The sequence below is a fragment of the Cupressus sempervirens genome, chromosome 1 (genome assembly GCF_028749045.1).
Source record: "Cupressus sempervirens isolate cs-2001-9-10 chromosome 1, ASM2874904v1, whole genome shotgun sequence".
Classification (NCBI taxonomy): Eukaryota; Viridiplantae; Streptophyta; class Pinopsida; order Cupressales; family Cupressaceae; genus Cupressus; species Cupressus sempervirens.
Genome location: NC_143118.1, coordinates 523,710,115 through 523,727,250, shown reverse-complemented (window position 1 = coordinate 523,727,250; position 17,136 = coordinate 523,710,115). Strand labels below are relative to the sequence as shown.

Below are 17,136 nucleotides of genomic sequence, written 5' to 3'. Positions count from 1 at the left end.
GGTGCTGTATGACAACAATCGAAATTGCCCTCTCTATTCTATTCTCCAGTGCTATGCATAAAATATACTAATTGTTGTATGCAATACACCTTTGACTTGCTGTGGAAATTCTCTCCTACTTATCAATTGATGAGCTTAAGGGGCTTTCTAATGAATGGTTCATGAGCCACAACACTTGGTGAAGGTTTTGCAAATGGGTTGCAAGCTTTGGGTTTAACCAGTGAGGAAACTCCGTAGTTAAGTGCGCTCAGGCTGGAGTAGTACTGGGATGGGTGACCTCTCGAGAAGTCTCGGTGCTTTACCCCTGTGAGCATCACCTAGATCCAATGAGTGCTAAGTGTTCCATTTATTCTCAGGAGAGATGGATTCATGTTGAATCACCACTCATGAAACATGGGTGAATGAGTTTGACTCAAATAATCACACAGTTAAATCTTGATAGCAATATCACAATTTGACTTGTTGTGGAAATTATCTCCTGCTTATCAATTGATGAGCTTAAGGTGCTTTCTAATGAATGGTTTATAAGGCACAACACTTGGTGAAGGTTTTGCAAATGGGGTTGCAAGCTTTGGGTTTAACCATGGAGGAAACTCCGTAGTTAAGCGCGCTCAGGCTGGAGTAGTATTGGGATGGGTGACCTCCTAGGAAGTCCCGGTGCTTCACCCCTGTGAGCATCACCTAGATCCAATGAGTGCTAAGTGTTCCATTTATTCTCATAAGAGATGGATTCTTGTTGAATCGCTACTCATTAAACATGGGTCAATGAGTTTGACTCAAAAAATCACACAGTTAAATCTTGATAGCAATATCACAATTTGACTTGTTGTGGAAATTATCTGCTACTTAACCTTTGCAACTGTTCTTCAAAACATGAGATTTGACTGTAACTGCTAAAGACGTGACTCAAAATGGATAAGTTTGCAATCATGTACGAGTTGCTATTGAAGATGGAGGAATGTAGTCGTCTCATAGTCCAAGCAACCTGTGAAGTCCCTGTCAATTTGGTTGAGACCCATGTCAAGCCCTAACTCTCTCTGCTATAACTTTTGCCCATAACCTGTATTAAATCTTGCATGTTTCCTAATAACTGCTGGAAGTACGTGATGATCTGCACACTCCACCAAGTACGTCTGGGCTATACTCCACACTGTACGGCATATCCAGTTCCCCTTCTCTGCATACAACCTTCTAGTCTTCACGTGAGGAATGAAGAATTGATTTCTCCACTCACTAGATATGAAGAGATACTGCTCAAACTTTAACTTTTGTAAAAACGATAACCAAGTAGCTACGGCTACATCCCACTACATAATGCCTAGGGTTTTCGTCCTATGGCAATCCAGTCACAAACTAACCTTCAGATTTAATATTCTCATTTCTTTCATAAATTATTGTGTTGCGTGTTTCCACAAGATGGCAGGATTGTTGGCTTTGATACCACTGTAATATCTCCTTTCGAATATTTTTCCAAAAAAACCGTGATATAAAAGTGCAGAATTAAATCTGAACAAAAAACCAATATTCACTATAAATTCCAGAACTTTAATCGATTTCTAACCAGCAGATTAATACAAATAACTGTCCAATAACGTTACTACTGTATTATACAATAGCAATACAATAACATGCAACAATCCCAATAATCCAATCTTATAAACAGAAATGACAGTCAGATTGGCAATGTATATTAAACCTGTAAGAAGGCTAGGTTTGTGTCCAACCTTCAAATGCTTCTTCAAGGGTTTGCGTCCTAGAAGAAATAACCAACAAATATTTCCAGCTCCCAGATTAATATTTGTCTTCAATATTATAATCTTCATATATCCTCACGTGTGGAGCTTGTTGTACCTTTATTACTTTTCCCAATGTGATGCTCGCTCATTTAAGCAATGTGGGATAAAGCACCTTTTTTGTCCTTTAGTCACTTAAGTGAACATAGTACCCTTAAAAATAAAGTGACTAGTTAAATGAACTTTAATAGTCACTTAGTTAGTAAACCATATAGTCATCAGGCATTAAAATAACTGACCAAATGAACTTTGATAAGCATGTGCAATAGCTCGTTGGAAAGCTCTCGGCAAGACGCTTCCAACCCAACACTGAGGTATTGAAAATACTTTGCTCGATTACTTACTAAAAATAGTAAGTATCTGGACAACCTGCCAAAATTGCTCTGATGGGTCTGGAACTGGAAATGTCTAGGCCAAATCTCGAACTGAACCCTGTAAAGAACCCTTTCGTCCCCAAAATCTAGGCGAAGTGAGTTGGCCACACCGAATTATAATGTCCCAGAAAAAAGGGACATTACAGATACTGAAACATGGTACTGTATGGATATATCCATACATGATAGAATGTTCTGATGATGGAATATTTTAGCATGTATGTGTATATGCAATAATCTCAGCATGGATGTGCCCATGTGCATTTATCCTCAAAATGATGCGCTGATATATGATGGCCATGTATATGTGATTGTGTGCATGTATGTATGTATGTTGTTGCATGTATACATGTATGCACAAGTGAGCATGCATGCATGTAAATATGTATATGCAAGTATCTATATGTATGTATGTGGATGTGTACAAGTACGCATGCATGGGTATGGATGTATATGTATGGGTGCAGAGGTCTGTGGTGGTACATCATGAATTAGTGCATTATGGGAATGTTTCTAAGAATGCAGATGCAATGATTGTAATGAACCCTTCCGGCTCACTCTTAGACAATGTTGAGAATTCTTTGTTTTTTTTTGTTTTTTTAGATCAGTAAGAGGCCGAAGCCAAGACACATTATAATAATGTGATTTGCTATTATTTATTAAGCTTGTGTAGAGTCGAACCCAAGACCTCTCCGATAAGAGGCTCACAATTTACCATTGTGTTGTAGGCTCTTGCCAATAATTTTGTTATTTCTGAGAATATATTTTTTTTGTTTTCCAGAATAAAGAGATAAGAAATTTTCAATGCAAAACAGAATTGGTGACAACTAATTTCAATTTTATTTGCTATACAACTAATTTCAATTTTATTTGCTATACTTTTTATTAGCAAATAATTACAATGACAATTTTACTATGCAATTAAATGACTGTGTAAAGAACCTGATAAGAAAGATGATCAATGCTTAAGTCTTATGCCTGATGAAGAATGTGAAATTGCACACCTAGAAACCAAATGCTGCCTTGCATTTGCTTTGAAGCCAAACACTATCTTCCCTAATGCAAACACCATCTATTCATTATGAACGCAGACCATTTAGTGTGACGTTAACTCAGAAAAGCAGGACACAGCTGCTGTAACTTCTACACTGCCTTGAGAGTCTGACCGCAGCCTTGAATGACGTTCCCCAGATGCTTAAACTACTGCCTATGGTTGCAGAACTTTGTTTCCCTATGATGACCGTCCTTCCTCCTCTTATTTGCAGCATAAATTATATATATTCTTGGCCTCAAATGTGTCTACAAAACCCCAGTTCGATTGCATAACAGTAATCAGATTAAAGGCACGGTTTATTGGTATTGATAACCAATTCAAAGTGCAAAGAGAGTAGAAGAAATCATTAATTTCAACAACAATATCATGCCCTTGGAAAACAACTCACCAATTTCACAAACAAGATGCATATTATGAGATGGTCGATTTATAGCAAGGAATGCATTTTACAACATTTTAAAGCCAAGCTTCTTTCATACACTGACGCTAAGAGTCTTGCTCAACACACATTTAAGAGGCTTCTTGACTACAACACTCAGTTAGAACTAATAACTTATTAAGTCATATATTCAGTAAAACTCAATAAATAACTTGCAATATGCATCAAATTGTCAAGGCTTAATGGAATATTGATATTGTCTGGACTCAAGACGACACTATTGCCCTGCCAAAACTGGAAATCCACTCATTTGGCTTAGTATAAAATAGTAAGTTGCCCAACTAAGACCCACAAATCCAAGTGTCAGCTCACGAGGGCTGCGATGATGGACTGACATGTCCATGCTCCAAGGACTTGCTAAATAGGGGACATTTGTCCTCTCTCCCCAAGATTGCTTGTCCTCAAGCAATCGCAATCATGTGTTCCGAAGTATACCCTTTGATGCCCAAGTGGTATCCTTATCTGGTAGACCATGCTACTTCACGAAAAACTCTCTAACGATCCGCTAATGGAAGTGCCTTTCCCTGGTATCCAATATTGCCTTAGGGATCAACTCTAACCTCTTCTTGTCATCTAGTGGTGGTAAAGTAGAAGATGGGACAAGATATCTTCCTGACGGCTTGTTGAGACATGATACATGGAATATATTATGCACTTTGCTGTCCTCTGGCAAATCAAGCTAATCTAGCTCACCTAGACGTCTAACAACACAAAAGGGACCATAGTAATGAGGCTTGAGCTTCTTAGCTCCATTCTTCGTAATAGATGACTGCTTGTAAGGCTGCAACATCATATACACCATACCACCCACTTGGAAAGAGCAAGAAATCCTTTTCTGATCAGGAAACTATTTCTGCTGATTCCGAGCCTTCTTAATGTTGTCTCACAGAGTCCTTATAACATCCTGACTGTCTTGCAGTAAGTATCTTGCACTGTGCACCCTACTGTCACTAAACAAAAAATCCATGAAACTCGAGGGATCATACTTGCATAAGGCTCTAAAAGGGGACATCTAAATAGATATTTTGTGAGTGGAATTATAGAAATACTTGCACAAGTATAGCCACTTCACCAAGGCTCACAACTCCTTGCTGTGCTGATTCATAGTTCCATTGATAGTCCTCCACACACTTATTAACAATTTCAGTCTGGCCATCAGTCTGAGGGTGGTAACTAGTGCTCTTCTATAGTTGTGTCTGTTTGCTTATAGGAGGGAGGGTTGTATGGAGTCTGTATAGTATTTGATTCCTTCTTCCTTCCTTAAAAGTAATTGTTTTAAGGTTCATATCCGGTTAGAATGGACCAGTGTTCTCCATTCATGGTAATATTAATATATCTGTATTTCCTAATTCTACAATGTGGAATTGTGCAATGTAAGTGTATTCTCCAACTTGTAGGTTGAGGGGGAGTGTAATGATATTGTAGAATATAATTCCTCCATTAGCTAACTTGATCTGGATGGAGTTGTATAAGAACCTAGGTATGCCATGCTTCATGATCCAAGACTGATGGATTAAGTTGTGTGAGGAGTCGTTGTCTATGAGTGCTTTTATGTTCTTTCCTTCTATTTGTCCCTGAATTTGAAAGGTGTTTGAGGTGCGTCCCTCCATGTTGGTTAGTATACTTCTTTCCTTAGAGTCTTCCTTGTGTAGCTTGCAGAGGGTAGGTTGACTTTTGAATTCTTCCTCGTTATGGAAGAAAGGATTGTCCAGCTCATGTGCTCCTTGATTTTATAAAGTAGATTTTGTGTGACCTTGTAGCTCTTCTTTCGTTTGTATGGAAATATATGGTGATATGTCATTCTGGCGAGGTGGTGAAGATGCCTCCTTTGACGTCACTTCATCTCCCCATCTTAATCTTGTTGTGTTTGCTTCCTTTTGTGGGTGATATGAATCATTTTTTGTGTCTAGTAAGTCATTGCTTTGAGGTAGAAAAGATGTTACCCGTTGGGTATATGTGTCCCTTGGGTGGTACTTCAATCCTTTCCTTTCTCTGAAATCTGTATTTCCTTTGGAGCATGATCCTTGTGAGGAGATTGGAATCTTCTAGTGTTGTCTTTCAGTGTGCTCTTTGTTGGTTCCCTCTTCTTCTCAAGGTAGCAAACTTGTGCGGGAAGGTATTGTATTCGTGCCATATTTTATCCTTAATTCAAATTATTCTTTAAGCTTAGTCCTTCCCTCAGGATAGTGTTTTCCCAATCTCTTTTGATTTGTTCTTGTAGGGTTAGGAAATATGTTTTTTGGTTAGAGTTGGTGAATGTTAGAATGCTGTGTGTAGAATTTTTGTTTTTTGAGTGCGAGGGAGAGTTAGTGAAGGTTGGGTCAATAGTCTTTGCTTGATGATTGAGGGGTGTCCCTTCGTGGTGGTTTAAGAGATGTTTGGGTGAGTGCTTTGATTAATTCATCCATCAAGTCTTGTATGTTTCTCCGCCCATCTAAGAATTGATCGAGCTTCTTATCAATTCCTTGATCTTGATCTATTGGTTCTTGTTGTTCTCTCATCCTTCTGTTGTAATTTGAGAGGGATTTTCTCATTCACTTTGGGTAGGAATTGTGGCTCTGATACCAATTATAATGTCCCTTTTTATTTTTCCTAGATAGTACGTGATCTAAGGCATTGTTTGGCTAAATCTGTTGAGTTATGAATGCAAAATGGTCAGTGTATGTATTACTAGTGTTTTGAAATGCTATGATATGAATTATTAAATGAAAACACAATTATATATATGACTGGTAATTCCAAATGCTAAAACGGATAAAGTGAACTAATGAATTATTATGCAAGTATGGTGTAATGTGCAGTATAAATGAACAATGTATTATGATGCAACAATTATGCAATTAATGAAGATGGAATAATATATATATTTACAACTGTAATTCCAATGCCACAATGGAATACAATGAATCTTAACAAAGCCGTGACTGCAAGAGATATTTAGTAGTTAAAATCTCAAAATGAATAAATGGTTTTATCATATATAACAATATGGAATATGCACACATCCTACGAGCCATCTTTGATAAACAAAGAAATATATGCTGCTTTGACAGGATGATCAGTGGTAGATAGTGTCATCTCTGATATGCTTGACTTTACTATGCAATTTTCTATTCGGGAGCCACCTCTGATAAGAAATTATGGAATATGCATTGTAGATGTGTCGTCTCTAATGTGCTGTATTAATGCTGATAGTTGAATATATAAGCTTGCGATAATAACCAAAATGCTCGATGAGTGATATCCACAAAGTGTAATGTACCCTTTTTAGGTCACTAATTTTTGATGTGTCGTTAGCCCATTTTTCCATGGTCCTGTGCGCTAACCAGGATTTCACAGAGACCAGAATAAGTTTTGGCCTAGGCAATTCTTGTTTCCGCCCAATCAGGGTTTTATCAACAAGGTTTCTAGATATTTACTATTTATAGAAAGTCATCAGGGCTCAACATTCTTGGCATTTAGTGTTGGACTGGGAGTGTTTTGTCGGGACCTTTCCAACTAGCTGGCTCACATGATTATTCAGGTCCAGCTGATCAGCAATTTTAATACTGGAAGATTAAATGATTTATTAATAAAGTGACTATTAAACTTGAGTTCATATTATAATGTCACTTTATTATAATAAGAACACTTTATTCATTAAAATGGGAACAAGGATATTTAAAAGAAAATAAAGAAACAAAGAAGGGAATGTGAAGAGTGACTGGGTTGTGCTTTAAAGGAGAAAGAGAGCTCATTTGTAGCATGCTTGGATTATGTTTTGATTTTCTTCTCTTGGAGAATTTGGACTCAGCTTTTAACCATTTTGAGGACAAAAACCCTTGAGCTTGGAGGTAGTGGACAAAAACCCATTTCCGGCTAGAGATATCACGCAATTGTCTCACTTGTGCTTGAATGTTGTTTCATATTATCCAATCTGACTGTAGTTTTCTGTGTTTATGATTAGGTCTTGTTATTATACTGCTGAAGATTGATATGCAGTAATATTGCTGATATTATTTTTATCTGGATATTTTCTGGTATTTTGTCGGATAATCTAAAGTCTATTGCATGAATTTATCTGTTTATGTGTGAAATATATTTGAGAGAATTTGGGGCAAAAATATCAATTGGAGGTATTTCAGTGGTATTAGAGCAGTTTTTCTTGCCAGCCTGTGGAGTTATAGAGGAAAAAGATCATAACAGTCTGATTATTGCTGGTTATTTGATATTGGTCTGTGTTTATTTGATTTGGAGAAATAAGATTGAAGCTTATGATTGCGTTTGGCATATTATTAGGGTGACCATCTGCTGAAGGTAATATTAAAGTTAGAAACAATATTGTTTTTGCTGTGAGTATACCTGGACGGTAAAGCTGCCGCGACAATTAAATATTAATTTAGTGTCGATTGAAATTTTTGGGTGCCAACTTTATAACTTTGAAAGTGAAAGATATTTCTAAAAGGATTCCCTTTGCTGGAAATAATTTATTTATGGTGGGTACAGAATCATTAGTGGGACTGAGATTTTTATAATCTTTGATAAACATTATTGAATGATTAACTGTGGGCATTTTTTTTATTTTCTCACGAGGAGCAAATATTTTGAGCAGTTTATCGTCAGGCTTCATTAAGGTTGGTCGACTTGCAATCTCCATGATTATTATTTGGGCTAAATTTTTTGGTAAATAAATGAACTTTCTTACATGAAGGAAATTCCTGTACTCATGTTGGGGAATACATTTTGTGTAAAATTTTTATTGGCTTGTATTGATTCTTTTATCAAGCCAAACTCTTGAGGAGCCGCAACTAGTGCAAAGAATTAATATGGTTGGAGATTAAATATTATCGAGGCTGAAATCAATATTTCGATGCTAAACTATAGTCATTGGTATTCAGTGAAAATTTTCATCGACTCAACAAAGTCTGAGTATGAAGTATTATTTTGCCATGGGAAAGATCCTTTATACCTACATCAAACTGTAGTCCAGTAGAAAATATTTGGATTTGAGCCCCCTATTGGCAGAGCTCCTTGCAGAGTTTTATCAGACTTCAACTAGAGGTATTGTGGTATCAGCCAATGATAGTTTGAGTATATATTCAATGTAGAGGCACCAATAATAAGGAAGATCGGCCTGAATATGTGGAAATCTGTCTAACTTAATTTTCACCTTAACTAATGATGACAATCTCACTCATATGCATTAATCTTGCCATTAAATTTGCTTATACATCTTTGACAACGATCTTTCTTATGCACCTTGACACCAATGACAATGATGTCAAGAATTTCATCCATACTCTTTTGAGATCAATGACACCATTTTCTTCTCACTGTTGAGATCAATGACGACATTCGCCACATCTTTGATGCCAAACTTGTGATTTTTTATTGGTATTTTGTTGCAGCAATTGTAAGATATTTTGAGTGATAACAGGTGGGTTTCTTTGTTCACTTTGAATGGTTAAAGAATGTTCTTCCATGTGAATTTGTTTCATTCCTAGAATTGGATTTAAATGAAATTAGAGCTAGATTGATGGATTTTGTGTACAATTCTAGTATGCCTAGCTTGAATGTGTTTACCCTTTATTTTAAACCTTGACTTTTTCTACTTTTGGAAATTGATCATGCTTTACATTAAATACATCCTCTGTTTTGGCTCATGGTTCACTTTAAAACTCTAGACATCTTCTGTGCGTTGTTGAAATCAATTCCGAATTCAAGTACAAATCACTTTAATCGTAGTGCATAATATAGAGTCTAGAGAATTCTTTTCAGAATTTTTTCCAGTGGTTCCTAAGAAAAAATTCAGCACTTAAATCTAAAAGGCATTTGTAGTATTTCATTTCTCTCTTTCTAATGGTGCAATATTTACCTCCTTGGGTTCAATGCTTTGTTATTGTTAACAGACTATGTCCTTGCTTTCTTGAACGTAGGAACTTTGATATTTATTGTTGCCTTCATTGCGTCTTATTTTTGTACTAACAGCCTTGAGTCTAAAGTATGATAATTATAGAACCAAGTAAAAACTGACATGAGGATGTTGAAAATATGTTTTACATAAATATTATAGCTTGTTTTCTTATATATAATCCACTAAATCTTGCTGCAATTTTTTCTTTTCTTTTCCAGATTGCACCTATATATCTAGCATCTTGTCCAAGGCAAGGCCTGGGTTTCCTAGAGATTTTACTATTGAGGCAACCTGTTGCCAGAGACAATCAACTAGCCCTAAAGGCAAGGACAGTGGTGAAAGTGAATAGGCATAGATATATCTTTATATGCTAATAACAAAGGTCATGGTTGGGTTGGTCAAGCTTGAAGATCCATTAAATTAATTCATTAATGATATCTAATTTGAACAGGTCCTTGAAATATGCCGCCTATATGAGGTTGACGCTGTTGGCAAAAACATCTTTACGGTAATCATTATTTCATTTCTTGTAGTCATCCTATTTCATGTCTTACAAAAGAATCCTTATTTTTAAGTCAAATGTTGAAATTCTTCTTCTAGTACTTTATATTTGCTCTTAGTTTTATGTGTTGGAGTGACTGCTTATGTCTATGGATATCTAGAACATTGTTGTAGATGGAAAAAAGGACCAAAAGGTTGGTTGTATTTTGTGGCTTCATGTCTTTCTAATCTTGCTTTTGGGAATTGTAAAATATGGCTATATATAGGAAACAACAATGTTAGTTTGGGTGAAGTCTATCTAGAAGAAATATTTAACTAATGATTATGATGTTTTAGCACATCAAAAATAGTAGTGGCTGAATTTTTTTGGATGATGTCCAATGCTTGTTGATCATGCAATAATGGTGCATATCACTGTTTAAAGCCTGCCCAAGAAGCATTTCCTTTCAAGGAACAAGGAACAAGGAACAAGATACAATTGCTGCCTTCTTAGTGATGAGTGTCGCGCATGCCTTTGCCCAAGCCCCTTGTTGGGTGGCCAAACTTGCTTCTGCTGAGGCTACTCTAGTAGCAGTCTCCTCCCGAGCCTGTACTGTTGATACTTGATCTGCCTTACTCCTGCGTATAGCATAGTACACCTCCCGATATACTTGTACTATCCCTCACATGAGCTGCTCAACTCTGCTCTATACCACAGGTTTGTGGGTATTCCACTCCTCTCACATCTCTGGGGTCTCTACGCTTGGCCATCCTCTCGCCTCGAAACATACAGAGAATGCCATTGGACAACCAACTCGTAAATGCCAAGACTTGCTCTAACTCTTGTACTACTGACTCCAAGGTATGTTGTGCCGAGAGTATTATTCGTCTACCTCAAGTCAGTGCATTTGCTATATATGTCTCCATGTCCTCTACAGCTGTCAGAGTGTCAAATGGTGTGGTGAATTCTGTGGGCATTGCTGTCTCTACGGCTTCCAACATCCTCTCAGCCGTGCTCCTTGTCGGTGGTGGGGGTGGTGGTAGCTCCATAGTAGGATGATGACTCACTGCTGGGGCTGGAAGATCTGCCACCTCAGGTACCTCTCTCATGGGTGAGATAGTGACAAATGTCGGTACTACGGGTATGATGCTGAAATTGCTACCCAAATACCCACTCAGCTCCTGCTCACTTAAATTCTCGGTTGCGGCCTTTTCACTAGTGGCTCATAACGCATCATCTATGGTGACTACTGCGTTAGATCCTACTACATCCAGTCTCACTTGTGGTGGTCCCGAGCTCTTAGGAATCTCCTGTGTAGGTACCTCCATCACTTCCTCCTCTGTCTCATCGGGTATAACTATGTATGTCTCTGCCCCTAATTTTGGTAGGGCTACGACTCTATCTGGCAAATCCTCTCGATCAGCTGAAGGCTTGGCACTTGCTGAAGTTGCTAATGTTGCTGGCTGACCTGATGTTTGTGTTGTTGGCCGCGCTATTGGTCTAGTTGCTACGTGACTGGAGTCATAACCACAGGCTATCTAAACTGTCCAAACCCAGGAATGTGAACGCCTGCAGGTTCCAAGTGGGATAGAGAGGTAGTTGTGAGGGACCTCGGAAATAGTAGTGGCGATGCTATGATAACCTCAATGCCCTCATCATCATCCTCGTCCTCCACTTCCTCCTCCGAGTCGTCAGTGTCCTCGGAGGATTGTGCTGCCTTCCACTATTAGTGTTCTCGTGTGTCGTCGGTAGAAATTGTGTATCGGCCGACGGGTCCCTTCGGAAAGGAAATTGTGTTTTGGCCGACGGGTTCCTTCGGGAAGTTCTTGTTATGTAGCCGACGGTGAACAGTTTGTAACGGGTATAATGTACTTAGCCGACGGATACCTTCGGGAAGGTTCGTCGGAAAGTATTTATAACCCCTTCGGGAAGCATTGTAACCAGCTGATCATTATCATATCATATGAGAAAAGCATAATGTACTGTTGGCATATGCGATAATAATAAGAGTTCTGCTGGTTGCTGTTCATGTTCGTATTCTTTGCTTGTGTGCGCTGCTTAATTAATCCATACGGTAAACATTTGGCGCCGTTGCCCGATGGATCTGGCACGCAGGCAGGCGGAGATGAATTAAATGCCGAATCAGTTGAACAAAGACAAGAGTAAGCTAAAGGAAAAAGATGACATACGCGTTGCGCAGGAAAATTTAATTTTGGCTCAGCAGATAGAGCGTCGAAGGAGGTTTCAGAAGATTTCCGACGGAACCAAGAGTGCAGAAGGATTGTTGAAAGAGACTCGACAACGGCTTGATTTGGTGGAAGAAGTGAGGGAGGAGTTTCTGAACCTGCATACGCCACGGGAAGAGAATCCTGACGGAAGCAAATCGACTCGCACGGCTCGGAGTGCAGAAGGAGCACGAGCGTGGAGTGACCTCTTCGTCCGAGATATACTTCCGGAACGGACAGCTACGATTGACAAACCCTCTTCTTCACCAACCAGCGCGGAAGCAGAAAACAGCGCGGGTGTTGAAAACAGCGCGGAAGCAGACAACAGCGCGGGTGTTGAAAACAGCGCGGAAGCAGAAAACAGCGCGGACGCAGAAAACAGCGCGGGTGTGCAACACAGCGCGGGTGTACAGATCAGCGCGGGTGTCCAGAACAGCGCGGGTGTTCAAGACAGCGCGGGTGCTCAAAACAGCGCGGGAGTGCAAAACAGCGCAGGTACACAACAAAACCCTCGACATACAGTAATAATGGCAGGTCCGAAGGAAAAATTGCCTAAATTTGATGGTGATGAAGCAGCTGATCCCATTCGGCATTGTAAAACATGTGAAACGATCTGGAGGGCGAATGGCATAACAGATACAAACGAATGGATCCGACAATTTCCCGCAACCCTACGAGGTGTTGCCATTGATTGGTTTACTGATGCCGATCCACAGAAATTGAATAGTTGGGATAACATTAAGAAGGAGTTCATCGCAGAATTTCAACTTTTGCGGGATGACAACGAAATTGTCGCAGAGATATTCAATACCAAGCAAAAGAAGAATGAAACTGTACGGGTCTTTGCCAGGAGGTTGAAGGACTTAATCAGTAAGATGGAGAATAAACCAGCTGACGGGTTACAAAAACGATGGTTCATTGAAGGCCTTCACCCGAAGCTGCGGAAGAAGATGAAGATCGTGCCGCCATCCACATACAATGAAGCATACAACCGGGCAATGAACCTCGAAAGTGACCAGAAGACAAAGAAGAAGAAGAAGACCAGCTCGTCCGATTCAGATGACAATGCATCCTCCGGAAATGATAGCAGCGATGACGACGGAAGCAACAAGAAGGTTCGTGCCCTTCAGAAAGACATGCTTCGGATGATGAAGGAATTCAAGAACATGAACAAGGACCCTAAGGGTAATGACCTATGGTGCACGGAATGTAAGAAAGAAGGCCATACGAAGGGGTCCTGCCCGAAAGAGCAATTTTGCGAGATTTGCCAAATTATGGGACACTCAATAAAGGAATGCCCTTTCAATTTGAAAACAAGAACACCACAGCAAGTGTTCCTGACACAGGAGGCCTCTTCGTCCGGAGGGAATGGGAACACCGGTACGGAAGGTGCCACATCAGGCGGATATAGAAACAACCGGCGCGGTCCAAACAACAACAGCACTAACAACAATGGTGGCAACAACAACAATGGAGGAAGGAGTCGCATTCAGTACGATGCAAATGGTCGGCCAATTGTTCAATGCCGTGCATGCAATCTGTGGGGTCACTTCGCCCGGGAGTGCACAACAACAAATACACCGAAGTTGCTATGCCGCTGGTGTGGACCTGGTGATCATGATGATACCAAGTGCCCAAAGTTTGGAGTAAATCTGATTACTGTAGGAACAGACGAGGAAGAAGTTCTGGCCATCACTCGGAAGCAAGCGAAGCTTTATCCTGACCCAGTAGAAGAAAAGAGGAGACTGGAGGAAGCAAGGGCAGAAATCCAGAAAGCAACACAGGCAGAAACGACACACCTGAAGGACACGCCGAGTACTTCCGTACGGAACTGCGCAGAACAAAACATTGTCCGGCAAATTTTGCAAGCCGAGATACCTGTCAGGATAAGTGATCTGTTGCAAACTATGCCTCAGCTCCGATCGACACTCACAAACATTGTTCCCGCTGCTCAACTACCAGGAGAACATGGAAGGAAGCAAGAAAGTGGAGCAAGTACAGTACACAAAAAGGAGAAGGAAAGTGGCGCAAGTGCAGAAGATCCAATGTTGTTAGCCCTCTCATCCGGACGCCATCCAGCAGTCGTCGAAATGGGAATTCTTGGGACTGTATTGACGGAAACAATTGTGGACGGAGGGTCCGGTGTCAATGTGTTGCCTGAAGACACTTGGAAAAAGTTGGGACAGCCGACATTATGGCCGCCTACATTCCACCTGCTAACGGCCGATCAACATGGAATCAAGCCATTGGGAGTCCTGACAGCACAACCAGTGACGATTGGAACGCAACCGTTCTTGTTGGACTTTGTCGTGATCCCACTGAAGCGGAGAGGATATGATGCCATTCTGGGCCGGGGGTGGCTGATACAAGCCAAGGCAAAGCACGATTGGAAGAAAAATACTTTATCACTCGAAAGCAAAGGCCGAAAGTATGTCATCGATCTACACACTCAGATGGTTGGAGAAGAAGCTCTATCGTTAGATTCCGAAGGAGAAGATGATGAGAGGAGGCAGAGTATGGAACCCGATCAGGAGGGAGTCCTACGATTGGAAGGAGATGATGATCTGGATTCAGTAAATGGTCTTTACCACTGGCAGATAGAGGATTATGAGCTCTTTCCAAGTTGTAATATGCTAAGGATCGACGAAGGTAAGAAAGGAGGAAATGAATGTCCGAAGGAACACAGAGAAGCCGACGAAGGAAATAATGAGTGTCTGAAGGAACATGGAGAAGCCGAAGGAAGAAATGAGTGTCTGAAGGAACATGGAGAAGCCGAAGGAAGAAATGAGTGTCTGAAGGAACATGGAGAAGCCGAAGGAAGAAATGAATGTTCGAAGCAACATAAAGAAGCCGAAGAAGAAAACGCGGATATGACTAAAGCTGAAGGACAGAACATACAGTACGAACCGAAAAGAAGGAAAGATTCTACTGTACGATTGCGCAGGAAGAAAGTATTATGTCAAACCACAAATATAACAAAAAGGTACTGGCAGCAAGGAAGGCACACGATACGGTCTGCACAGGAAACAAAGCGAAAGGGTCTAATAAAAGTTGCAGCAGTACGGAGTGAAAGTGTTATTGACGGACAGAAGGGGCAGTTGACGAAGTCCATGGTACGGGGCTTCGGGAACAAACTGGGCGATATGGAGATGACACAGAACAAGCGTAGCAGGTTTTCACTCGGACAGTGGGTATTGTACGACGATCGGAATGAGATCAAACCAGGCAAGTTCAAAATTAAATGGGTCGGGCCGTACCAGATGAGGGAAGTAAGCAATAACAGAGCAATAAAACAGTGGATGCTAGACCGAAAGGAAGTATTCGATGTAGTGAAGAGGTCGAAGTTGAATGTCTGCAATGAAAGAAGTAACGCACCCCCATGGACGAATAACTGAGAGAAGACTGTAAGTACTGTATATATGTAAATATTGTAGATAATTGTTCCAGAAGTGAGATGTTCAAAAAAAAAAAAAAAAAAAAAAAAAGAGAGAAGTGAAGTAAAGCACCGTACGATTTCTGGAAAGCACCGTACGGATTTTGAAGTGCCGTACGGTTTTTCAGAAGTGAAGTACGGATTTTGAAACTAAAGTGCAGATTTTGAAGACCACCGTACAGTTTTCCATCAGCAATGTACGGATTTCATGTCACCGCACGGATTTCCATAAGCAAGGTACGGATTTTATGTTGCCGTACGGTTTTCCATTGGCGAGACAATCCAAATTGCAGTAGAATTTTTTAAGAATGTACGGATTTCATGTTGTAGTACGGTTTTTAAAAGCCACCGTACGGATTTCATCACCACCGTACGGATTTTATTGCAATGGTATGGATTTCATAGTGAGGGCCATTGTACGGTTTCCACAAGCACCGTACGGATTTTACAGGAAAAAATTTGTCGTACGGTTCTCAATGTTTGAAGAATGGTGTACGGCTTTTCAAATAAATTAATTGTACGAGCTCTCAAGAGGCTGCTGTATGGATTTTTAGAGGAAGATACTGTACGGCTTGTTATAAGCTTGTGTTTTGTACGGATTTTAAAGCACATATATTAAGCATACGGATTTTAGAGCTTTTTTGTACGGATTTTTAAAGAAAAGCAGCGTACGGAAATTGCAGCTAGGAATGCGAGGTGATTGTACGGATTTTCCAAGCATATCATGTGTAGGGATTTGGATTGCAAGATTACAAATTTTGTAGAAGTGGGGTTTTTGCGTACGGATTTCATCACAGAAGGGTGACAGGAGGTTTTGTATTAAAAAAAAAAAAAAACGTCGACAAATCGAGAATGCTTAGAATGAGTATCAGATGATACCATAGGGAAGAGGAAGAATCAGCGATTGCCAGAAAGAGTGTAGAATCGGCAGAAAATGACAGAAATGGTGTGTTCCGTGCAGTTTTATGTGGGTTTCACAGTGCTAAATTGGTCTTGGCGGTGAGGGCGCTGCCCCTCGACCCCGCCGGGGGCGTTGCCCCCTGGACCCCCAGTCGTTGCGGATATCAGTCGTGGGAGTCTGACCAGTGAGAAGATTTGGAGCTGCGGCAGGCATGGAGTGTCTGTGTATCAGAGGCACTGAGAGTAGGTGTTGGCCATGAGGCTGTCTTGGTGGATGTGTAGAGAGCTCGGGAGGAGCTGATCATCCAGTTGGAGGCAGTGCAGCGACACTTGGTTCAGTGTACTTGGCATTGGAAGGCAGAAAGCGGCACAGGTGGCTATCAGGGTCAGATGTCAGATTGGCTAAAGTGACAGTGTTGGGTCAGTCATTATATTTTGGTTGTTGATTTGTCTCAGAGATTTTGTAATAGTCGTCGGGAGACGACTTTTCTTTTTTGGGGGGAATGATGTCGTCGGTAGAAATTGTGTATCGGCCGACGGGTCC

General features: G+C 40.4%; 1 protein-coding gene across 1 annotated transcript in view; it reads left to right on the top strand.

The window, feature by feature from the left end:
- LOC149578523 (nuclear pore complex Nup85-like protein) overlaps positions 1-17,136 on the top strand; it is a 287,051-nt gene that overhangs the window by 150,076 nt on the left and 119,839 nt on the right. Inside the window, exons 12-13 of the mRNA XM_089829616.1 lie at positions 9,772-9,876; positions 10,005-10,061. Of these exons, the coding sequence (XP_089685742.1) occupies positions 9,772-9,876; positions 10,005-10,061 (162 nt within the window). The remainder of the gene's footprint in view (positions 1-9,771; positions 9,877-10,004; positions 10,062-17,136) is intronic.